At 44.2% G+C, this 26,208-nt stretch overlaps 1 protein-coding gene across 1 annotated transcript; it reads right to left on the minus strand.

Moving 5' to 3' along the window:
• Positions 1–10,691: 10,691 nt before the first annotated feature.
• On the minus strand, positions 10,692–26,195 carry polr1c (RNA polymerase I and III subunit C). The gene is made up of 9 exons (XM_078542768.1): positions 26,063–26,195; positions 25,908–25,979; positions 22,873–22,980; positions 20,819–20,951; positions 17,731–17,850; positions 17,392–17,544; positions 14,647–14,796; positions 12,084–12,200; positions 10,692–11,103 (listed from the first exon to the last, which is right to left on the minus strand). Exons 1-9 carry the CDS (start codon positions 26,132–26,134, stop codon positions 10,985–10,987), a joined length of 1,044 nt encoding a protein of 347 aa, XP_078398894.1. The 5' UTR covers positions 26,135–26,195; the 3' UTR covers positions 10,692–10,984.
• Between the last annotated feature and the right edge of the window lie 13 nt (positions 26,196–26,208).

A 26,208-nucleotide genomic window follows, 5' to 3' on the forward strand; every position in this document is an offset into this window, starting at 1 on the left:
TTTAAGGTGGGGGGGCTGCTGGTGGGACAGGTAGAGCTGGATAGAGGGCCAGTGATAGGTGGAGATAACCAAAAGATGTCATAGACAAAAGGACAAAGAGGTGTTGAAGGTGGTGATATTATCTAAGGAATGTGCTAATTAAGGGTAGAAAGCAGGACGAGCAAGGTACAGATAGCCCTAGTGGGGGTGGGGAGAAGGGAAGGGATCGAAATAGGCTAAAAGGTAGAGATAAAACAATGGAAAGGAAATACATTTAAAGATAATGGAAATAGGTGGGAAAAGAAAAATCTATATAAATTATTGGAAAAAAAAGGGGGGGATCAGAAAGGGGGTGGGGATGGAGGAGAGAGTTCATGATCTAAAATTGTTGAACTCAATATTCAGTCTGGAAGGCTGTAAAGTGCCTAGTCGGAAGATGAGGTGCTGTTCCTCCAGTTTGCGTTGAGCTTCACTGGAACATTGCAGCAGGCCAAGGGCGGACATGTGGGCATGAGAGCAGGGTGGAGTGTTAAAATGGCAAGCGACAGGGAGGTCTGGGTAATGCTTGCGGACAGACCGAAGGTGTTCTGCAAAGCGGTCACCCAGTCTGCGTTTGGTCTTTGGATTTCCAGCATCCGCAGTTTTTTGCTTTTATCTTACTGAAAGCTCCTTGATCTCTCCAGCGTAAAAGGAAGAGGCCAATGTATAACTGAGCAGTTACACAGTTCAAGACTGCAGCTTTCAGGACAGTATCTGGGAGTTAGACAAAACTTACAACACAGAAACAGGCCAGTTGGCCTAACTGCTCTACGCTGATGTTTAAATGCCACACAAGTCACCTCCTACCAATCCTCTTCAACTCCATCAATATATCCTTCTATTCCCTTCGTTCATGTCCTTATCTAGCTTCCTTTTTAATGCATGCTATTCGCCTCAACTACACCTTGTGATAACGAGTTCTACACTCTAACCACTCTCTGGAAATACTCAGCCGGTCAGGCAGCATCTGTGGAGAGAAACAGAGTTAACACTTCAGGTCCATGAGCTTTCGTCAGAACTGAAGATAGAAATGTAAGAGTTTTTAACAGCGGAAAGGGGAGGGGAAGGGAGGGAGCAGAAAGAATAAAAGGGAAGCTCTGCGATAGGGCAGAGGACAGAAGAGATTAAATAACAGAAGATTTTATGAGGCAACAGCCAAAGAGAATGGTAAAGGCTGTAGAAAAGATAGTAAGGGAGTGTCCAAATAAGGGAGGCAGTGGCGTAGTGGTATTGTCACTGGACTAGTATTCTAGTGATCCTGGATAATGCTCTGGGGACCCAGGTTTGAATTCCACCACGGCAGATAGTGAAATTTGAATTCAATAAAAATCTAGAATTGAAAGTGCCTAATGGCCAATTGTCGTAAAAACCCATCTGGTTAGGGAAGGAAATCTGCTTACCTGGCCCACATGTGACTCCAGACCCACAGCAATGCGGTTGGCTCTTAAAATGCCCTCTGAACAAGGGTAATTAGGGATGGGCCACAAATGCTGGGCCAGGCAGCGATGTCCACACCCCACGAACGAATAAAAAACATAGCAACCATCTGAATGGAACATGAAGGGAAAGAAAGAAACATGACTAGACCAGTCCAGCAAAACAACCAAAAAAAAGTTAATTCATACAAAGGGGACAGCAGAATTGGGTGAAATGGATCACACACTGCAGAGTGCCCTGTCACCAACACTCACAATTCACACTGGATCACACTGCGATGTGCCCTGTCACCAACACTCACAATTCACACTGGATCACACTGCGGTACACCCTGTCACCAACACTCACAATTCACACTGGATCACACTGCGGTGTGCCCTGTCACCAACACTCACAATTCACACTGGATCACAAACTGCAGAGTGCCCTGTCACTAACACTCACAATTCACACTGGATCACAAACTGCGGTGTGCCCTGTCACCAACACTCACAATTCACACTGGATCATACACTGCGGTGCACCCTGTCACCAACACTCACAATTCACACTGGATCACACACTGTGGTGCACCCTGTCAATTGCACTCACAATTCACACTGGATCACACACTGCGGTGCACCCTGTCACCAACACTCACAATTCACACTGGATCACACACTGCTGTGCACCCTGTCACTACCACTCACAATTCACACTGGATCACACACTGCGGTGCACCCTGTCACCAACACACACAATTTACACTGGATCACACTGCGGTAAACCCTGTCACCAACACTCACAATTCAAACTGGATTACACACTGCAGTGCACCCTGTCACTACCACTCACAAATCACACTGGATCACACACTGCGATGCACCCTGTCACTACCACTCACAATTCAAACTGTATCACACACTGCAGTGTGCCCTGTCACCACCACTCACAATTCAAACTGGATTACACACTGCGGTGCACCCTGTCACTACCACTCACAATTCACACTGGATCACACTGCGCTGCGCCCTGTCATTACCACTCACAATTCAAACTGGATCACACATTGCGGTGCACCCTGTCACCAACACTCACAATTCACACTGGATCACACACTGCGGTGCACCCTGTCACCAACACTCACAATTCACACTGGATCACACACTGCAGAGTGCCCTGTCAACCACATTCACAATACACACTGGGTCACACGCTGCAGAGTGCCCTGTCAACCACACTCACAATTCACACTGGATCACACACTGCGCTGCGCCCTGTGAGGCACACACACAATTCACACTGGATCACACGCTGCAGAGTACCCTGTCAACCACACTCACAATTCACACTGGATCACACACTGCGGAGTGCCCTGTCAACCACATTCACAATTCACACTGGGTCACACACTGCGGAGTGTCCTGTCAACCACACACACAATTCACACTGGATCACACACTGCGCTGCACCCTGTGAGCCACACACACAATTCACACTGGATCACACACTGCGCTGCGCCCTGTGAGCCACACACCCAATTCACACTGGATCACACACTGCAGAGTACCCTGTCACCACCACTCACAATTCACACTGGATCACACTTATATTGTCTGAAATCCATTTCTTTTTTTTTAAGTTCAGCAATTTCTTCCTCTAGAGAAATTCTTTTGAGCATTTCTCCTTCACTCCTCTTCTTTTGTCTATGATACTCCAAATGTGCTTCAGAATATGCTCTTGCAGACACGCAGAAGCAAGTAGTCCCTTGCTAATTTTTACATTGGTCACATCTCCTACAAGATCCACATGATCACGTGCTATGGATCCTTCAAGTTTTCTGCTTCAAGCTCTTTGCTGACTGTAAATTCTCTTTTCACACTAGTTTGGCTATGACAACACAAGAAGTAACATACCCACACCAGCTTCGGGTATGTCTGATCTACCATGTACTCTCTGCATATATCAACTCCATCCCTTACAGGATCAAACTCTGCAAATTTGGCCTTGCCAAACCCAAGAATTCTGTCAATGAGAAGTGTGAACTGCTAGTGGACCTCCTTGCAATCTCTTTCTTGAGCGTTTGCATATTCACAAGCACATTCATCACCTTCTTGAATCTCTCACTGCACCAAGAGGGGCTGGTGGCCATCTTTCTTGGGTCCAAACAAGCTATATCTCCCACAAGAACATGACAATAGGTTCTTGTCAGCAATGTTCTTCAAGGCACCAAGGAGGAACTCTTTACACTCCAGGCTGAATTCCGAGAGTGACTTTCACTCAGATGGCTTGATTTCTCTCAGTGAGAAGGCACTCTCGGCTGCCCTCATCATGCTACAGAGATCTTCAGGCAAGAAGATTGTCTTTGGTGCATCAGTTTGATGATCTGAGAGGGCTGGCTCCAGATGAAATGCTGCCAACCTGAAGAAATGTAGTTTGGCTCTAAAAAGTGGATCTTTAACTGCCTCTGCAATGGCTTGAAATGATTTGTTGCCTGGAGGGGATAGAAGACCTAGCACTGCTGTCAAGCATAGTCACAGATGTCAGGGGTAGATTTAGTTGAGCCTGGAGTTCCTCGGATTTCAGTTTCAATCTTATGCTTGAAGAAGCTTGACAATCCCGACCCTGTCATATACTGCTACAGATGTCCACGTTATTCGTATGTTTCACACTTTTCATGTGTAACTTGAGAGCACTCTCACCCATTTAGACAAGGCCAGGGTCTTTTTTTTTATTTGTACACAACACGATAAGCTACATGTCAGTCTCCTTTGCATTCCCTCACCTAGGAACTGTGTTCTGGGTACACCCCAGCTATTTCTGATTGAAACAATGCTTCCCCATTACTATGTTTGGAAGAATTCAAGCACAGGCACTTCAAACTCGATGAAAATTGTCAATGAATCTGCAAATCAAATATTCAAGCAGGAGATTGTACCAGTTTCATGATATGCAATGATCCTGAGCAAGGAACCAGGTTGTAGCTACGTACTTTAGATATACACACAGAGCTGCATGCTTGCATATGAAGAACACGAGTATTTGTTTACTGTGTGTGACATAAACAAGAGCTCACTGACATCCTCTGAAGTTCAGCTAGGTCTCCTCTACACTGGGGAAACAAAACGCAGACTGGGTGACTGCTTTGCAGAAACCTTCACACAGTTTGCAACTATGACCCTGACTTTCTGGTCGCTTGCCATTTCAAATCACCACCTTTCTCTCATGCTCACATCTCCGTTTTTGGCCTGCTACAATGTTCCAGTGAACTCTTAATGCAAGATGGAGGAACAGCACCTCATCCTCCAATTAGGCACTTTAAAGCTTCTGGCCTGAACATTGAGTTCAACAACTTCAGACCATGAACTCTCTCCTCCATTTTGATTCTCCCCCACCCCCCTAAGTGCCAGCCTGTGTCTTGTTCTCATGTTTTTGCTTTCAGACAATGCTGACCTTTATTCTACTATTAATAGCTACCCTGGACCAAAGCTTTACATTTTTTACAATTTATTTTTTGTTCATTTATGTAATGAGAGTGTTGCTGGCCAGGCCAGCATTTATCTCCCATCCCTAATTGCCCTTGAGAAGGTGGGGTGAGCTGCCTTCTTGAACCACTGCAGTCCCTCCCTTTTTATTGACTTTTTTAGTTGTTTGATACAACTGAGTGGCTTGCCAAGCCACTTAAGAGTCAACCACATTGCTGTGGATCTGGAGTGAGGGTGTTACCATGAGGCCTTGTGCTTGGCTGAGAGAGACAAGTACAAGACCTCATGGCAACAACCTTGCTCCAAGCATTGGCACCTGCTTGACTACATCATTGTCCGAGCAAGGGACTGCAAGGGCGTATCACCTGCGCCATGACGGGAGCTGACAACTGCTGGATGGATCGCTGCCTAATTCTCTGTCATCAACATCAACGTAGCCCCAAAGCAGCGATGGCAGCAGAAACAATGCAGCAGGAAAGTCAGCACTGAGGCACTCAAGGGCCCTGATGAGAGAGCCCTATTCAGCCAGCACCTCACGGCCAACCTGGCAACTCCCGGTGACCCAAAGACGCAGAGTGTCCCTCAAGGCGTCCTTCATCAGCACCTGCGAAGAGACGCTTGGTCACTCAACCAGTAAACACCAAGATTGGTTTGATGAGAATGACCAGGAGATGATAAGCCGCAAACACAAGGCATTTCTGAACCTGAAACAGCAACCCAAATCGAGAGCAAGAAAGCAGCTCTACGGACGGCTGAAGGCTGAGGTCCAGCAAAAAACCTGCAACCTCAAGAACAGGTGGTGGGTGGAGAAAGTGCAGGAGTTCCAACAGTTAGCTGACTACCATGGTGTGCGCGGTTTCTTTAGTGCAGCAAGACCACCTACAGCCTAAGCACCCAAGTTCCCACACCATTGCTGGCCAAGAACAGAGAGGTGCTCATCAAGGATAGAGAGGCAGTCAGCGCCTGCTGGAAGGAGCACTTCGAGGATCTTCTTAACAGACACGCTGTCTTCAACGCAAGTGTCCTCAACTCCATCCCGCAGCAAGCTACTCACCACCATCTCAGCACAACCTCAATCCGGCATGAGGAGGAAAAGGTCATTCGACAGTTTAAGAGCAACAAGGCATCAGAAGTAGATGGAATCTTCGCCGAAGCACTAAAGCATGGCGGAGAAGCACTATCGGCGCGAATACATGGCCTCATCTCCCTTATCTGGAAGGGGGAGAGGATGCCAGGAAATCTCAGAGGTGTCGTAATCGTGACCATCTTCAAGAAAGGTGACCAGCCCGATTGCGATAGAGGAATCTCCCTGCTGACGCCCACAGGGAAGAATCCTCCTCAATCACCTTCCCCCTGTGGCTGAAGAGCTCCTCCCAGTCACAATGTGGATTCCGCCCACTAAGGGGCACAATGGACATGATCTTCACCACGTGGTAACTACAGGAGAAATGCAGGGAACAACCCTTGTATATGGCCTCCTTCGACCTCACAAAAGCCTTTGACACTGTCACCCGCAAAGGATTATGGAGCATCCTCCTCCGTTTCGGCTGCCCCCAAAGGTTTGTCACCATCCTCTGTCTGCTCCATGATGACTTGCAAGCTGTGATCCTGACCAACAGATCCACCACAGACTCAATCCACATTTGGACAAGGGTCAAGCAAGGCTGTGTCATCACACCGACACTCTTCTCGATCTTCCTTGCTGCAATGTGCCATCTCACCCTCAGCAAGCTCCCCGCTGGAATGGAGCTAAACTACAGAACAAGCAGGAACCTGTTCAACCTCCGCTGTCTACAGGCCAGATCCAAGGTCGTCCCATCCTCTGTCATTGAACTACAGTATGCAGACGATGCTTGAATCTGCACACACTCAGAAGCCGAGCTCCAAGCCATTGTCATCACCTTCACCGAGATGTACAAGAGCATGGGCCTTACATTAAACATCAGTAAGACAAAGGTCCTCTACCAACCTGCCTCTTCCACACCGCACTGTCCCCGGTTATCAAAATCCATAAGGCCTTGGACAATGTGGGCCACTTTCCATACTTTGGAAGCCGACTGTCAACAAGGGCAGACATCGATGACGAGGTTCAACATCACCTTCAGTCTGCCAGCGCAGCCTTTAGCCATCTGAGGAAGAGTGTTTGAAGACCTGGACCTCAAACCCAGCACCAAGTTTATTGTCCACAGAGCAGCAGCGATACCCGCCCTCCTATATGGCTGAGATGTGGACTAGGTACAGCAGGCACCTCAAAACTCTGGAGGTACCACCAGCGCTGTCTCCGCGAGATCCTGCATATCCATTGGCAGGATGGGCGCACCGTCAGTGTTCTCACTCAGGCCAATATCCCCAGCATGGAAGCATTGACCACGCTTGATCAGCTCCACTGGGCAGGCCACATCGTCCGCATGCCTGACACGAGACTCTCGAAACAAGCGCTCTACTCGGAGCTCTGACACGGCAAGCAGGCCCCAAGAGGGCAGAGGAAACGCTTTAAGGGCACCCTCGAAGCCTCCTTGAAAAAGTGCAACATCCCCACCAGCATCTGGGAATCCCTGGCCCAAGACCACCTGAAGTGGAGGGAAAGCATCTGGGATAGAGCTGAACACCGAGTCTCATCGCCAGGGGCTAACTGAAGCTAAGCGTCACCAGCGAAAGGAGTGTGTGGCAACCTGGGCACCTCACCCACCCGTTCCCCCTACCACCATCTGCCCCACCTGTGACAGAGACTGTAGGTCACGCATTGGACTCTTTCAGTCACCTGAGAACAAATTTTTAGTGTGGAAATGAGTCATCCTCAACCCCAAGAGTCCGCCGAGAGAAGAGGCTGTGCTAGTCTAAATTCAAATGAGTTGATTTTTGCTTTGACAGTTTGGAACATTTAATTCTTTTATAAATCTTCAATTCATTTCAAGAAGGAATGGGGGAAAAAAATGCACAATTTCTGTTCCCACATCATAGATATTTATGTGCTTCATTGCTTTGAGCAAATTCCATCCAATTTAGATGAAACATAGCAGCGCTTTTGTCGTTTCACACAACCTACAGCAGCATGTATGAGTCCCTCTCTGATCGCAAAATGCATGGCTGTCATGAATCAAGAGCCTTTGATGAATATTATTTTCTTGAAGTGCAAGATGTAGGCACAAACCACATCAGTTGCACTATGTCCAAAATTATGATAATTGAATGCTGGCACGGTTGTAATGACCTTAAACAAGTTCTTGTAAACTGCCACTTAGAGCCCTGCATGCAACTTACTTTCTAGCCCCGTTCCATTTTAATAAGCACACTCCTTCCTTCCTGTTATTTTACTTATGTCACTCCTGCCTGTCCTGATCCAATTTGCATCACACTTTCCCCATTTATACTCGCTTGATCTCAATTTTTGTGACATGAATTCAACCCCTGCTGCTCCAATTCAATTTTGTCAACTCCTGTTGCTCCCACTCCTGTTCTTTGCTGTTGTTCATCATTAAACACCCATCTTGCAGCACTGCAGGAATCTATTGATGGCTTCAAACAAATGAATATTTTGGCTAACAATTTTTACGTAAAACAAGTGAAAAGATGAGTGAGCAGGTAGTCAAAACAGAGAAGCGAAGATTGCATGTATGTTATCTTTTACATAGCACACATGCATGGTTTGCCTTGCGTGTTCACTTTATGCTCAGGGAGTATGGTCCTTCTGCTTGTGTGCATTATGATGATGAGATTTTGGTTGGTCACAGTATCGCGTGGGTAGATAGTATGTGCATGTACTTACCATTGACCCAAGTTTTCAATGTACGATGCCTTAAGCATGCACAGATTGCCTCGTGAAATTTTCAATGCATCAAAACAGAATGCAATTTTTGCACAATTTCTTTTTCATTTTCTATCCTTTCAAGATTTGCACAGTCATAAGACAGAAAAATTGAAAATCAATGACTTTTCAAGGCAAAGTGAAATTCAAGTCATTTCAAGGCTAAGGATCAAATTCAAGGAGTTTTCAAAGCTTGTATGAATCCAGACTGTGGCTACAAGAGCAGGTCAGAGGCTGGGAATTCTGCAACAATCTCAGCTCCTGATTCCCCAAAGCCCGTCCACCATCTACAAGTCATGAGTGTAATGGAATTCTTCCCACTTGCCAGGTAGGTGACAGCGTTGTGGCTGAACTGAAACATCTTGGCCAGAGGTACAGCTAGTTCTGGAGCACAAGCGTTCAGCACTGCAACTGGTTATTGTTGAGGCCCATATACATAGGGCTCAGCTATTTCATTACATCACGAGTGAAGTGAATCGGCTGAAGAGAGAATTCAGTGATAATGGTGATCTTAACAGGTTCAAGCTAAATTAGCAATCCAAACAACAACAACTTTCATTTATATAGTGCCTTTAACATAGTAAAATATCCCAAGGTGGTTTACAGGGTTATTAAAGAAAATTTAGCACAAAGTCTTATCAGGGGATATTAGGGAAAATGACACAAACTTAGTCAAAGATACTGGACTGGATTTTCCCACAGACTTCAGGACCAAATGGGAGTCTGGAGGCCACACTTGCTGACAAGCACCTCCAAGCTCATACCCAATTAGCAATGGTAAGCATGCTCTTGCTATTGAGGACCCAATTAGAGGGATGGCAGTTCGAGAGCCCTGGCAGCTCCATTGGGAGAGGCAAGTGCTGAGACACGGGAACATGGTGGCACAACAGCACACGCAAATGGTTGCCTTGCCTGCCTCTGCGCCAAAATCCAGCTCATGAGTTTTAAACAGCATCCGAAAGGGTGAATGGGAGGCTGAGCCCCAATACTCAGAGCCACAGCAACTGAAGGCATGGTCAATGGTGGAACAATTAAAATTGGGGATGTGCAGGAGGCCAGAGTTGAAGATGTGTAGAGATTTCGGAGGGTTGTAGGGCTGGAGATTACAGTGATAGGGATAGGCAATGTCATAGAAGAATTTGAAAACAAGAATGAGAATTTTAAAAATGATAGCATGGTTTTAACTGGGAACCGATGTCAGTCAGCTGCACAGGTATGATAGGTGAATGGGATTTCGTGCAAGGAAAGACATGGACTGCAGAGTTTTGGATGGGCTCAAGTTTATGGAGTGTGAAGATGGGAGGTCAGCCATGAGCGCACAGGAATAGTCATGTCTAGAGGTAACTAAGGGATGGATGAAGGTTTCAGCAGCACATAAGCTAAGGCAGGGGTTCAGTCAAGCAATGCTACTGAGATGGAAAAGGACAGCTTTAATAACGGTGCAGTAACGTGATCAGAAGTTCATTTCAGGGTCAAATATGACACCATGGTTACAAACAGGTGCAGTCTGACAGCAGCCATGGAAACAGACAGAGTTAGATCCACACAAGTAGTAGTGACAGGGGCCAAAGACAATGGCTTTGGTCTTCAGGCTATTTAGTTGGAGGAAATTCTTCTTCTGTACTGGACGTCAGACAAGCACTCTAATAATTTAGTGACACTGAAGAGGTCAAGAGAGGTGGTGGTTGAGGTAGAACTAGATGTCAGGGTGCATGTGGAATCTGCCATGTTTTCAGATGATGCCACTGAGGGGCAACATGTTGATGCGAATTAGAGGGTCAAGATAGCTTTTTGGGGGACACCATATTTAAGAGAGAGATTGTGGAAATAGGATCCATTGTCAGTGATTTTCTGGTTAAGGGCTGGGTAGATAGGAACCCTGCATTATGTCAATTATTTTGTAACAATGACATTGACTTGAGTACTTTTATCTCATAGTAGCAAACTAGTTTTGCACCAAGATGATAAAAGATTATGACTGATGCATTACATCTTTAATATTGTAACATATTTACACACCCTCATGGGGATAAATACTTGGAAGAAATTAATATTCATTAACAGAAGTCACAGATCATTGGTGCCTTATACAAGTATCAATCCTCAACAGCACTGGGGGAGTTGAATGATGAACTCCGTCAATGATGCTGTAATACAATTAGATGTAGTCTGTGATCAGAATCACGCTGCCACTTCTGCCCAAGCAATGGCTCCTCAAAATGTCCTCAGCCCAGACTCAACTGGACCTGGTCTGTGAAGTTCAGTCTACCTGTGCTGCATCCAGTTCATTCAAAAATCTTCTGCATTTTGTCATCAACATTTTCAAGGCTTCAGACACCAACACTTCTGGGAGAAGAATTCCTGTTGACTCCACTGAAACTTTAAAGATAACAAAGATTAGTGAACAGCAATCTTACTCCATCTTTGGCAGGTCTGACAATTTTTTTGTTTAAAACAAAAAAGAGGCTATTCCTCCCCCGCCCACCCCAAAACTGTTGAATTCTGGCTGCTTCCTTGTACCTTGCCCAATCTTTTCTGTGAGCCGATTCAGTTGTGTGTGTGGGAGAGAAACGGGCCACCACAGTCAAGATCCTTCACATCCAAATCAAACACACATAAACTTTCCATTAGGGGTTCAGTAGATCACCCCACCACTTTAAGATGACCCTTAAAAGCTACCTCTGGCCAAGCTTTTGGTCACCTGCCCTTGCATCTCATTTGGTTTGGTATTATGCTCCGCGCATGCAGCTTGAGACATTATACCGTGTTAAAGGCACATTGTTGACAACAAATAGGAGCAGAAACTCTGGCTGACTTTTCTCTTCCTTACCCAATAGGCCAAGGCGAATACCAGTCTCCCAATCTACTTTGGCAGACCTCAGATCCCCTATGTTAGCTTCAAATCTTTCTGACACAGGGTCTGAATGCTCTAGCCTAAGTGGCAGTCCTGTTATTTGAAAGACGTTTCACAGCAGCACTCTGGCCCATCTCTAGCTGACCATACTATCCGGGGATGTCCAGACACCTCCTGCAGTCCATAAAACACTCACTAGCCATTGTTGACAAGCTGGCATGTCAAATACTTTGTCAAACCGGATGTGCTGCCTAGGTTGGCCTCTGCACTGCAGGTCTTCAGCCCAGTACATCCAGTCTGGTTATAGAAATGTATAATTCAGATCAAATCCAGCCCCGTTTCGTCACCCCACTAATTAACATAATCTAGGCCCACACACAAAGTGGAACTGACTCCCTGCAAGATTCAGCACCTCTGGGAAAGGATGAAAGATACTCTCGGTGGTGAAAGAAAGTGAAAAATCAAATTACCAAGGGTCACTAATCCATCTACAGCCTTTACTTACAAATGTAATGATCTCGAACTCTGCCAAGACGGACAAGGTTCTTAAGGTCATCATGGCGGAAAATCTCACGACTGCAGGTGTCCAAGCGAGGATTTACAACTGTTGCAAATTTTCTCCCTGAGGGAAAAGGAACAATTGACCATCATCTCCGTGACCATCATCTACACGGGAGTGCTGCTTTGGGCTGCATTAGAATGCTTCAGTTGGAGTTTGGTGAGAGAGGGAGTTTGTTGAAGAGGGAAGGAGGTGATCCTTTCATTTTCTACCTTTCCTCAGTAAGAGCAGCAGCCTTGGTAAGTAGGGCCTGCTAAGTATTTCTTCTGTTTTTGATATTCTCAAACTAAAGGAAGTAAAAGTAAAGGGAGAAATGTAAGGGTAAGTCATGGCAGGGCAGCTCGGCCAAGTGGAATTCTTCTCCTGTGTGATGTGGGAAGTCAGGGGCATTTCCAGTGTCCAGGGAGAACATGTGTGCAGAAAGTGTCTCCAGCTGGAGCTACTCAAAATCCGTGTTTCGGAGCTGGAGCTGCGCCTGGAGTCACTGTGGAGCATCCACAAAGATGAGATCTTTGTGGATAGCATGCACAGTGAGGCGGTCACACCAGAGGTAAAGAGTGCACAGGCAGAAAGGGAATGGGTGACCACCAGACAGAGTAAAAGCACTAGGCAGGCAGTGCAGGAGTCCCCTGGGTACATGTCCCTCTCCAGCAGATTTTCCATTTTGGATACAGCTGGGGGAGATGGCTTTCAGGGGAATGCAGTAAGAGCCAAGTCTGTGGCACCACGAGTGGCTAAGCTGCACAGAGGTGGGGAGAAAAAAAAAGTGGGAGGGCAATAGTGATAGGGGGTTCTATCACAAGGGGAACAGGTAGACGTTTCTACAGCCACAGAGGTGACACCCTGATGGTATGTTGCCTCCCTGGTGCCAAGCTCAAGGATGTCACTGAGTGGCTACAGGACATTCTGAAGGGGGAGGGTGAACAGCCAGAGGTTGTAATCCATATTAATGCCACTGACATAGGTAAACAGGGCATTGAAGTCCTGAAAGCAGAATATAGGGAGCTAGGAAATAAATTATAAAGCAGGACCTCAAAAGGTAGTAATCTCAGGATTACTCCCAGTGGCATGTGCTAGCGAGATCAGGAATAGGAGAATAGACCTGATGAATGCATGGCTGAAAGATGGCATTGGAGGGAGGGATTTAGATTCCTGAGGCATTAGGACCAATTCTGGGGAAGTTGGGACCTGTACAAGCTGAGTCGATTGCGCTCCAGCAGGACCAGGACCAATATCCTCACAGGGGCTCTGAAGAAGAGTCATGCGGACTCAAAACATTAACTCTTTTTTTTTCTCTCCACAGAAGCTGTTAGACCTGAGTTTGGTATGGTGGCGTGGCATTGTTAGTTAAGGATGAAATCAGTGCAATAGTGAGAGAGGATATTGGCTCAGAAAATCTAGATGTAGAATCAGTCTGGGTGGAGCTAAGAAGCAACAAGGGGCGGAAAACATTAGTGGGAGTTATCTATAGGCCTCCAAACAGTAGTGATAAGGTAGAGGATGGCATTAAACAGGAAATTACAGATGCATGTAACAAAGGTGCTACAGTAATCATGGGTGATTTTAATCTACATATAGACCAGGCAAACCAAATTAGCAATAACACCGTGAAGGGTGAATTCCTGGAGTGTGTACAAGTTGGTTTTTTAGGCCAGTGTGTCAAGGAACCCACTAGGGAACAAGCTATCCTAGATTTGGTATTGTGCAATGAGAAGGGTTTAATAATCTTGTTGTGCAGAGCCCTTTAGGGAACAGTGACCATAACATGATAGAATTCTTCATTAGGATGGAAAGTGAAGTAGTCCAATCTGAAACTAGGGTCCGAAGTCTTAAAGGAAACTATGAAGATATATGGTAGCACATTTCACAATTTAACCATCCTCTGTGTATGGACAGGTAACTTGTATCACTGAGAAACCCCCAGTTTTCATGGGTTCACTTTTTAATTGGTGTACTTATAATAAACCAATGTATATATGTAGACCACAAATAGTGCCACATGAGCCAAAAGGAGAAAGTCACTAGATGTCACCTGAGCCAAATTATCCCAATTAATACTCTAAACTAACTGAAGTCCATTACAGGTCACATCATAGATTCAAAGATCACTGAAGGAGGCCATTTGGCTCATCATGTCCATGCTGACTCTTTTAAAGAGTTGCAATCAAATTAGTCCCACTCCCTGTTCTTTTCCAATAGTCCTGCAAATTTCTCCTTTTCAAAGGTTTATCCAAATTCCTTTTGAAGGTTATTACTGAATCTGCTTCCACCACCTTTTTAGGCAGTACATTCCAAATCATCATAACTCAATGCATTAAAAACGCTCTCCTCATTTCTGCCAATTATTTTAGACCTGTGCTCTCTTGTCAACCTTTTTTTTCTCCTTATGTACACAATCATGAGTTTGAATATCTTGAGTGTTTAAATCTCCCCATAACCTTCTCTGGTCTAAAGTGCTCAGGAAACCATCTTAAAACTACAGCTTTCATACACAACAGAACAGACTGACCGTTCACTGTCTGGACCTCGATGACACCAGGAGAGAAGCAGCGTTTTAGTTTGTCTGCCAGATCCCCTTCCACAGGACTCAGCAGAGTTATATCAGGGAGAAGTCGGTAACTTGCCGTGGCAACAGGAGAAAACTTGGCGTGGTCTTTACCTGAGGTGAGCGGGGGTACAAAAAAAAATATATATATATATATACAGCACATTACACTTCACAGACAGAAGTTTCTCCTGAATTCCTCGTTAGATTTATTAATGGCTATCATGTATTTATGGCCCCTAGTTGTGGAATCCCCAAAAAATGGAAATGTTCTCTCTAAGTAACCCTTTCAAACCTCTTCATAATTTTAAAGATTTTGATTTGGTCACCTCTTGGTCTTCCCTTTTCTAAAGAAGAGAGTCCAGCCTGGTCAGTCTTTCTAACACAGGGGTTGTCAGTCTTCTGGCACCTCTGTCACCTGGCTATGCTTTACTCTGCATAATCATAGAAATTTACAGTATGAAAGGAGGCCATGTGATCCATTGTGTCCATACCAGGCGACAAGCAGCAACACAGCCTGATCCCACATTCTGACTTTTGTCCATAATCTGAAAGATTACAGCATTTGAAGTGCATATAAAATACTTTTTATTGCAGTAAAAAAAGATACGCTGTTGAAGGCTTTCGCCTTGCGCTCATCAGGACAGATTCACAAGAATACCCAATGGGAGACAGCCATTGCCTGGTTCATTGCCCATGTCACTGCCTTGACCAATCAGAGTCAACCTGCCTGGTTTGAATTGAAAAAAAAAGCTTGGCAGTTAACTGTTCCCTGGTGCATTCTCCATGGCAACACCTCTATCAATCAGAGTCCACTTGCCAACCAATCAGCACTCCCTTCTTATGCTGTATAAGTTGCTGTTCCCTTTGAGATTTGATATTCTTGTGAATCTGTCCTAAAGAGTACAAGACAAAAAGTTTTGACAACATGGTTCTTCTTTTATCAATACTCAAGTTCTGTACTGTGACTATTTAATATTCTTTTTAAATACTATGAGGGTTTTTGCCTCTGCCACCCTTTCAGGCAGCGAGTTCCACACCCTCTGGGTGAAAACATTCCCCTCCAAACCCCTCTAAACCTTCTACCTCTTAATTTAAACCTATGTCCCAGGTTATGGACCCCTCAACCAAGGGGAATAAGGCCTTATCGACTCTATCCAGACCCCTCATAACTGTATACACTTAATACCCTCAGGGTCCTCTGTTCCAAAGAAAACAATCCAAGCCTATCAACCTTTCCTCCTAACTAAAATTCTCCAGTTCAGGCAACATCCTCGTAAACCTCCTCTAGAGAAATCATATCTTTCTTCTCGTGCGGTGACTGTACACGGTATTCCAGCTGTGGCCTACTTAGCGTTTTATACTGTTACAATATAACCTTCCATTTTATGCCACTACTAATAAAGGCAAGCATCCCAAGATTCCATCTTCAGGGATCTGTAGGCATGGACTCCAAGGTCCCACTGTATCTCTACGTTTTCCAGTATCTTACCATTTATTGTGTATTCTTTTGCAATGTCAGCCTGCCCCATATCCATTATTTCACACATCTCCAGATTGACTTGATTTGCCACTTGACTAGCCCATTGATATCTTCCTACAGTCACAGATTATTTCATTATCAACCACACAGCTATTTTTTTGTATCGTGTGCACAGAGTTCTTAACCACACCTCATACATTCAAGTTCAAATCACTGATATACTGTCTGCCACAAAAAGCAAGTTGAGCTCTGCGGGACCTCACAGGAAACAGTCTTCCAGTCACAAAAACACGCATCGACCATTACCCTTTGCTTCCTGACTCTGAGCTAATTTTGGATCCAACTTGTCACTTAGCCTTGGATCCCATGGGCTTTTACTTTTGTAATCAGTCTATGTGGGACCTTATAAAAAGTCTTGCTAAAATCTATATAGGCAACATCAAACACACTACTGTCATAGACCCTCCTTGTAACCTTCTCAAAATATTCAATGTTAGTCAGACCGTAATTTCTTTTAACAAATTTGTGCTGATTGTCTTTGATTAATCCACGTCTTTCTAAATGAAGATTCATCTGTCCCTCAGAATTTTTCCAATAATTTATCCACCACTGAGGTTAGAATGACTGGCCTTTTAAAAGGTCTATTACTTTCTCCCTTTTCAAACAATAGTATGTTAGCTCTCCTCCAGTTCCTTGACATCACGCCTGTAGGCAGAGAGGATTGGAAAATGATGCCCAGAGCCTCTGCTATTCCTTTTCTTGCTTCTCTTAACAGTCAAGGATACGTTTCATCTGGGCCTGGGTATAAATTCACTTTCAAAGACATTAAGCCCCTTAATGCTTCCTCTCTCACTATGTTAATTCCATCTCATATTTCACACTCTTCCTCCCTGATTGCAATGTTTGTAACTTCCCTCTCTTTTTGTGAAAACAGACACAAAGTATTCATTATGATTCTGAACATGCCTCACCCTTTCTTTAGTCATCCTCTTGCTCTTTATGTATTTATAAAAAAATCTTTGGGTTTTCCTTGATTTTATTTGCCAATATTTGTTCACGCCCTCTCTTTGCTTTCCTAATTCCCTTTTAAATACGCCCTGACACTTCTTATTCTCCTCTAGATTTCCTGCAGTATTGAGCCTTCAGTATCTGTCATAAGCTTCCCTTTATCCTTTACGCATTTGCACTGTAAGCAACAGACTTCCACCATCCCACCCCCATCTTACCGATTCCTTTCACACAGTGCATGACAACGTCGATTTCCTGTCCTGGGCGGAGCTGAGCAATCAGGATATCATCATGTACGGGTCGGATGTCAACCTGCCCAAAGAGATCAGCTTGGTTCCCAATTGGTACCCACTTCATATGCTTGGAGTAGACTAGAAGGGCAAACAGGAGAATTCAGGACTGTTCTGTAACTGTGGCATGACATAAGGGCATGCCATTCATTCAAGGGACATTTGATGAATATCACAATAGTCCCAATTAAGTCCCCTTTAGATTTTGTATTTAAATACATTAATACACTACTCAAACAGTGCAAGCCTGAACTGCAGACCATTTACCTTTATGATTAAAATATAGTTCTTCAGGGTCTGAGGAATCTTTCTGTGCTTTAGGATTTCTTGTACATTTCACTTTAAGCTGAAACTGAAGAGTGTCGATCTCTGTGCCTTCTTCATCCCCTTTATGAATAAATAAAATACCAACACTTCTATTAATCCTTATTGCAATAAAACATATAAGTGCTTCACTTTTGATACGCAGCATCAGTGCCACAAACAGCAGTGAAACAAATATCTAATTAATCAGTTTTCGGTGCTGTACACCAGAACAACATCTTGACATCCCTTTGAAAAATGCTACAGAATCTTTAACATTCACTCGAAACACTGGAATATCAGTTCGAGCCTATTTAACATTTAATTTGAGGAACAGCACCTCTAGCAATGCAGCACTTGCTCGGCACTGTTTTACAAGGAGAGTAATTTTAAACCATATGTGACAAAAACAAAGGAGAGGTTTAGTTTATTTCTTTGTCACTGACAGTACATAACAGTTAAAAGCTACCTACACTCACAAAATGGTTCAGCCTGTTTTGAGAGCTGCAGAATAAATATGTTTGGTGAGATATCTGAGAAAAAGGCAAGGCGATTCAACTCAAATACAAGCATTCTGCAGATTTTGGTTGATTGGCAAAGCTTATCAAATTTAACATCCACATTTGATTTTCCATGCCACCTTTGTGACCCTGGGGAATATTTTGCAGCCTGCCCTGTTAAAATCGAGGCTGTCTGAAGCCAGAGAGATTCCAAAGGCAAGGAATAAAAGCTACCCCATAAAGGTCAGCACTTGGGTAATTTGTAGGGGTCAGGCTATTTCAGATTTAGTATTGCCTAATGAGAAAAGGCTAATTAATAACCTTGCCATAAAGGAGCCTTTAGGAAATAGGGACCATAATATGATCATTTCAAATTCTAAGTTTGAAAGTAATATAGTTAATTCTGAAACTAGGGTCTTAAACCTGAACAAAAGGAAAGCTATGAGGGGCAAGATGGTTATGGTGGATTGGGAAAATATACTAAAAGATTTGACGGCAGACAGGTAATGGCGAGTATTTAAAGAAGTGTTACATGGTCTACAACAAATATACATTCCTCTAAGACATAAAAAAACAACAGGAAAGGTGAATCAACCATGACTAACAAAAGAAGTTAAAGGCTGCTTTAGATTAAAGGAAGTGGTTTATAAAGTTGCCAGAAAAAGTGGCAAGTCTGAGGATTGGGAGCAATTTAGAATCCAGCAAAAGACTACCAAGAAACTGATAAAGGGAAAAGAGAATATGAATACAAACTAGCGAGAAACACAAAGATGGGCTGTAAGAGCTTCTTTAGGTATGTGAAAAGGATAACATTAGCAAGGAGAAATGTGGGTCCATTACAGGCAGAGACAGGAGAATTTATAATGGAGAATAGGGAAATGGCGGAGAAACTAAACAATTACTTTGTGTCAGTCTTCGTGGAGGAAGATACAGAAAATTTTCCAGAAATATTAGGGAACCAAGAAACTAGCGAAAACGAAGAACTGAAAGAAATTATTAATAAAGAGGTAGTATTCGAAAAATTAACTGGGTCGAAGGTTGATAAATCCCCTGGAGCTGATGAGCTACGTCCCAGAATGTTGAAGAAGGAGGCTATAGAGATAGTGGATGCATTGGTGGTTATCTTTCAAATTTCTAGAGATTCTGGAAAGGTTCCTGCGGACTGGAAAGTAGCAAATGTAACCCAACTATTTAAGAAGTGAGGGAGAGAGGAAATGGAGAACTACAGCCCTGTTAGTTTGATGTCAGTAGTAGGGAAATTGTTAGAACCTATAATAAATGTTGTGATAACTGGACACTTGGAAAATAATAATGTGCTTGGGCAGTGTCAACATGGATTTATGAAAGGGAAATGTTTGACAAACCTCTTGGAATTTTTTGAGAATGTTACCTGTAGCATCAAGAAGAACAAGTGGATGTGGTGTATTTGAATTTTCAGAAGGCTTTTGATAAGGTCCCAAACAGCAGATTAGTAAATAAAATTAGAGCCCATGGGATTAGGGGTAATATACTGGTATGGACTGAAAATTGATTAATAAACAGAAAAAAGAGAGTAGGAATAAACAATTCATTCTCAGGATGGCAGTGGCTGTTACCAGTGGGACCACAGCTGTTCACAATCTATATAACTGATGTGTATGTGGGGACCAAATGGAATATTTACAAATTTGCTGATGACACAAAACTAGGTGGGAATGCGAGTTGCAAAGAGGATGCAAGGAGGCTTCAAGGGGGTTTGGACAGGCTAAGTGAATAGGCAAGAACATGGCCAATGGAATACAGTGAATAGGTGTGAAGGTATCCACTTTTGTTTAAAAGCAGGAAGGTAGAGTATTTCTTAAATGGTTAGAAGTTGGGGAGTGTTGATGTCCAAAGGGACCTGGGTGCCCTTGTTCATGAGTCACTAAAAGCTAGCATGTAGAATGAACATAAGGAACATAGGAGTAGGCCATCTGGCTGATCAAGCCTGCTCCACCATTCAAGTAGATCATGGCTGATCATCTACCTTAACCAATCCCTTAATGTCATTAGTCTCCAGAAATCTATCGATTTCTGTCTTGAACATACTCAATGGCTGAGCTTCCACAGGGGGAGAGAATTCCAAAGATTCACCACCCTCAGTGAAAAAATTCCTCTTCACCTCAGTCTAAAACGGCCTGCCAGCATTCTGAGACTGCCCTCTGTTGCTAGATTCACTAGACAGGGTAAACATCTTATCTACATCTACCCTGTCACTCCCTGTAAGAATTTTGTAAGTTTCAATGAGATCACCTCTCATTCTTTGAAACTCTAGAGAATACAGGCCCAATTTCCTCATTGTCTCGTCATTAGGCAATTCCTCCATTCCAGGGATCAGTCTGTGAACCTCCATTGCACTCCCTCCATGACAATTATATCTTCCTTAGATAAGGAGACCAAAACTTTACACAATACCCCAGATATGGCCTCACCAAGGCTCTATACAACTGCAGCAAGACATCTTTACTCCTGTACTCAAATCCCCTTGCAATTAAGGCTAATATACCATAATTGAGTTGGTGTAACCCTCTCACCTGTGCTCCTGTACTCAAACAATCGTGGGTCTGCTTTGATGGGGATAAGCCCCAATCTGTGTGCCAGAATCTCATCCTGTACAATGGAGGTGTTGTTGTAGATAAATGCTTTCTCCACAGCCATAGTTGGGACCTGAGCAACAGCTAAGGTTAGAATCAACGTAGCAGGTTAAATATATTAAACACAACAACAGATGATGTCAAACAGAAACTCACTAAAATTGGGTTTAGCAAATAGACTTGATGAGCATCTGATCTGACCAAACATGAGGGTCTCGTATTCAATCCCCCATTTGTGCTGAGTTAGTTGATTTCTGCCAGGTTAGTGATAGGGATGTTACAATTATCTTCATCTGGGTACCTACTTTGATGGGAAAACAGGCCTAGTGTGTGCACCAAATCTGACCCTGTGCAACAGAGGTCTTCCTGTGAATGAATCACTGGGTTAAGAGGAGTTGGATAGGAGCTCCTGTTCCTGATTGCTGGAAGTGTGGATGTTGGGAGAGGACAGAATTGGTCTTAGCCATGATGCCATGGGTATTGAAGCTAATTACCACTGCTCTAGTTACCACCTAGCTCAGCACAGGGCAGGGATCGAAGCTGCTGTATAGTTCAGCATCAGACTGAAAGGCACTAGTACCTGTTAAGTTTTCCAAACTAAATTGAACATTTCTACAGTGGCCACATAAAACAGATTGCAAATATCAGAGACGGGTGTTGCTACATAACATGGTTATCAATAACCTGACTGAATTTTCTACACCACTGCACATCAAAAAAATAAGTATTTTTGATTCCAAATTTCAGTAACACGACTGACAGTTACTTGGTAGCACAGATTTTGAATATTGCTGAAGAGAGACATGTTGCTGAATTTTCCACTGGTTGGAGTCATACCTAACACAAAGGAAGATGGTTATGGCTGTTGGGGGTCAAGCATCTCAGCTCCAGGACATCACTGCAGAGTTCCTCAGGTAGTGTCCTAGTCGCAACCATCTTCAGCTGCTTCATCAATGACCTTCCTTCCAACATAAGGTCAGAAGTGGGGATGTTCGCTGATGATTGCACAATGTTCAGCACCATTCGCAACTCCTCAGATACTGAAGCAGTCCATGTCCAATGCAGCAAGACCTGGGTAATATCCAGGCTTGGGCTGACAATTGGCAAGTAACAGTCACACCACACAAGTGTCAGGCAATGGCCATTTCCAACAAGAGAGTCCAACCACCTCCCCATGACATTCAATGGCATTACCATCATTGAATCCCCCACTGTCAACATCCTGGGGGGGCGGTTACCATTCACCAGAAACTGAACTGGACTAGCCATATAAATACTGTGGCTAAAAGAATAGGTCAGAGGCTAGGAATCGCGTGACAGGAGTGTGATGGAATACTCCCCACTTGTGTGGATAAGTACAGCTCCAACAACACTCATGAAGCTTGACACCATCCAGGACAAAGCAGCCCGCTTGATTGGCACCCCATCCACAAATATTCACTCCCTCCACCACCAACACACAGTGGCTGCAGTGTGTACCATCTACAATGTGCACTACAGAAACTCACCATGGTTCCTTCAACAGGAGTGGGTGTGGGTGTACCTACACCACATGGCCTGCAGCGGTTCAAGACGACAACTCACTGCCGACTTCTCAAGGGAAATTAGGCGTGGGCAATAAACACTGGCCTAAGCCAGCGACACAGGCATCCCGTGAAAGAACATATGCATTCAAAAAAAAAAAGCAGCTTGCCTTGCACTCATGACAAACACAACCTGTTTTGTTAAAAGCAAAATACTGCGGATGCTGGAAACCTGAAACAAAAACAAAAATAGCTGGAAAAGCTCAGCAGGTCTGACAGCATCTGCGGAGTGGAATACAGTTAACGTTTTGAGTCCATATGACTCTTCATCAGAACCTGTTTTGTGTTTGTCCTGATGAGTGCAAGGTGAAAAGCTTCAGCAACATGCCTCTTCAGCAACACTACGACTGATTTAAGAGTTCTGTAAGATTGATACAATTACTAGTCTAACACAGCCTGGAATTTCATTACCTCAGCAAGAAGGATCCTGCGGAAGGCATTTGCAATCGCAGCGTCGACTCCAACCATGTCAAATTCTAGTGTATCTTCCTCCAAACGAACAATATCAATCCTGAAATTCTGAGAAAGAGACAAACTTCACAGGGAGGTCACACAGTATTTCAGTGGATGCCGTGCCTCTCAGTTAGCAGAGATGCTACTGGTGGACTAGTGTTTCAGGAGAATCAACAAGTTGATTTTGTCTTTTTCATGTTGCAAACAGAGTTCCAGGTATCTTAAGATAGCAAACAGAATACTAAACATGGAACGAGCAGTCATTCAGTATCAATTGGACCACTCCACCCACAACTGGTGCAGCTGATGTATCTTTACTTTTTGGGATAGATCCATCACCAAGCTGGAATTTCACACAACTTCACAAGAAAACTCTTCTGATTTATGCCAGGGAGTTCTGAACCATGAAGGAAAACATCTGAATATCTGCCTTATATGACACAAGCTTAACTTGTATTGGTACTTTGCTTTCATTGAAGAAAGGCAACCCAAGCTACCTTCATTCTTTCTCAACACAATCCCAAAGGCCTGGAATTGAGAAGAATGAGAGGTGGTCTCATTGAAATGTATAAAAAATTTTAGCTCGTCAAGGTAGCTGCTTCCCCTGGCTGGAGTCCAGAACTAGAGAGTACAGTCTCTGTATAAGCGAAAGATCATTTAGGATTGAAATAAGGAGAAATTTCTTCACTCAGAGGATTGTGAATCTTTGGAATTGTCTACCCCAGAAAACTATATAACATTCAGTTAATAAGCATCTTCATCAAGATTTTTGGGTAGTAAAGGATATGGCTGGAAAGTGGAGTTCAGCCTTAATGGTACTAAACAGTGAAAAGGTGAGGGGGGCCCTATGGCCTACTCCTGTTCCTTACATTCTTATCCAAGCTGCAATTGCAAACCACACCCCCTCCCCCCATTGATATGCATCAATAACTGGGGCAGTTGTCTGTTTTTCCCACACCCCAATCAATATTTTCAAGTTTCTCTCTAACCATGCAAAGCCATACACATTAACTTTAGCCACTGGCTAAAGATGTCTAAGATGGTGAGTGTTTTTAATTCGTTCATGGGTTGTGGGCTGCTGGCTAGGCCAGTATTTACTACCCCTCCCAAACTGTCCTTGTTCAGAGAGAGAGAGTCAACCACATAGCCGTGGGTCTGGAGTCACATGTAGGCCAGGTCAGGTAACGACGGCAGATTTCTTTCCCTAAAGGGCATTAATGAACCAGATGGGTTTTTCTGACAATCGGCAATGGTCATCATCAGACTTTTAATTGAATTCAAATCTCACCATCTGCCATGGTGGATTCGAACCCAGGTCCCCAGAGCATTATCCTGGGTATAGAATACCAATCCACTGACAATACCACTATGCCACCCCCTCCCCCCCGAGAATCAATACAAGTAGGAAATGTTAATTCCCAAGTAGGAAATGTACATCTGTCAGCATCGCAATACCATCAGCAAACAAGGGCACTCCAACATGCCTGGAACAGACAATCAAGTGAGCTCCCTTACAAGGGCAGCTACATCACTGATGAAGACAACTAATAAGATGGGTGACAGTGTTACAATCTCGCTACATTCCTGTTTGGAAATAAGTTGTGATCCCCTCAGCTACCCAAGATAGATATTGGAGCTGGATTACACATGGAGGATGAATTCTGATATTTGGCCTTGTATTCCTACAACTTGCAGTTTAATGAAAATTTAATGCAACAATGGGTTCAACACAGCTCAATGGAGCTTGTTGTGATCCTTAGGAAGATTTAAAAATTTGTTTCTGGGATGTGGATGTTGCTGGCCAGGCCAGCATTTGTTGACTATCCCGAATTGCCCTCGAGAATACGTACACACAAATTAGAAGCAAGAGTAAGCCACTCAGCCCCTCCACCATTCAATAATTTGTTGGCTGATCTGTCTGTAACATCAACTTCAACAGAGGTGGTGGTAATGAGCTGCCTTTTTGAACCGCTGCAGTCCATGTGGTGTGGGAACACACTGCTGTTAGGAAGGGAGTTCAAGGATTTTGACCTAGCGACAGTGACGCAACAGCGATATATTTCCAAGTCAGGATGGTGTATGACTTGGAGAGGAACTTGCAGGTCGTGGTGTTCCCATGTATTTGCTGCCCTTGCACTTCTAGGTGGTACAGGAAGGTGTTGTCAAAGGATCCTTGATAAGTTGCCGCAGTGTATCTTGGAGATGGTACACACTGCTGCTACTATGCGTCGGTGGTGGAGGGAGTGAATGTTTATGGATAGGGTGCCAATCAAGTGGGCTGCTTTGTCCTGGATGGTGTCAAGCACCTTGAGTGTTGTGGGGGCTGCAATCATCCAGGCAAGTGGGGAGTATTCCACTATAGTCCTCACTTGTGCCTTGTAGATGGTGGACAGACTTTGGGGAGTCAGGGCGTGAGTTACTTACTGCAGGATTCCTAGTCTCCGATTTGCTTTCATAGTCACAGTATTTAGGGGTGGAATTTTATGTCGGGGGGATTTTACAGCCCCGCCAAAGTGAATGGGCTTTTGAACAGCTTGCCGCAATTCATAGCCCCAACCCCAACATGACCGGGCCATAAAATTCTGCCCTATATGGCTGATTTGTGACATCCTGGGAGTTACCATTGACCAGAAACTGAACTGGACCAGCCATATAAATACTGTGGCTACAAGAGCAGGTCTGGGGCTAGGAATCGTGCAGTGAGTAACTCATCTCCTGACACTCCAAAGCCTGTCCACCATTTACAAGGCATATGCCAGAGCAATAAATTCTGGCCTAGCCAGTGACGCCCACATCCCATAAATGAATAAAAATAAATGAAGTGAGAACGATTGTGTAAAATGAGGCCACATAAGGACAGTATCAATGGGAATGTAAATAATGAAGGACATTCCCAATGAAGATGTGCAATAGGATTGAGGCGTTATTCTCCAGCCGGAACCTTTTCACTGTAACACGGCTAAGCTGTTCCCGGTGCCCACTTTATGTTTTACCTCCTCAAACCGCTGCTGGCTCCACGTGTCGTCGTACCCAGGGTAATTTCCTGGGAAATCCGTTGTGTGAACCTGGAGAAGAAAAACAACCGCTGTCAATGGCAAACCTCAGTGATTCACATTCATTAATTAAACACCATCCAAACCACACTCACATTCTGCACCCCGAACTCTTTAAGAACCACACGACTCCGAATCAACTCGACGCGCTCTCGACAAGCCGCCATGATCGTCGCTGACCTCTCACCCACTGATCTGCAGCCACTTCCGGTTCAAACTCTCGCGGGATTTCCCTCCGCCC

This window comes from Cetorhinus maximus, chromosome 5 (genome assembly GCF_964194155.1).
Source record: "Cetorhinus maximus chromosome 5, sCetMax3.hap1.1, whole genome shotgun sequence".
NCBI lineage: Eukaryota > Metazoa > Chordata > Chondrichthyes > Lamniformes > Cetorhinidae > Cetorhinus > Cetorhinus maximus.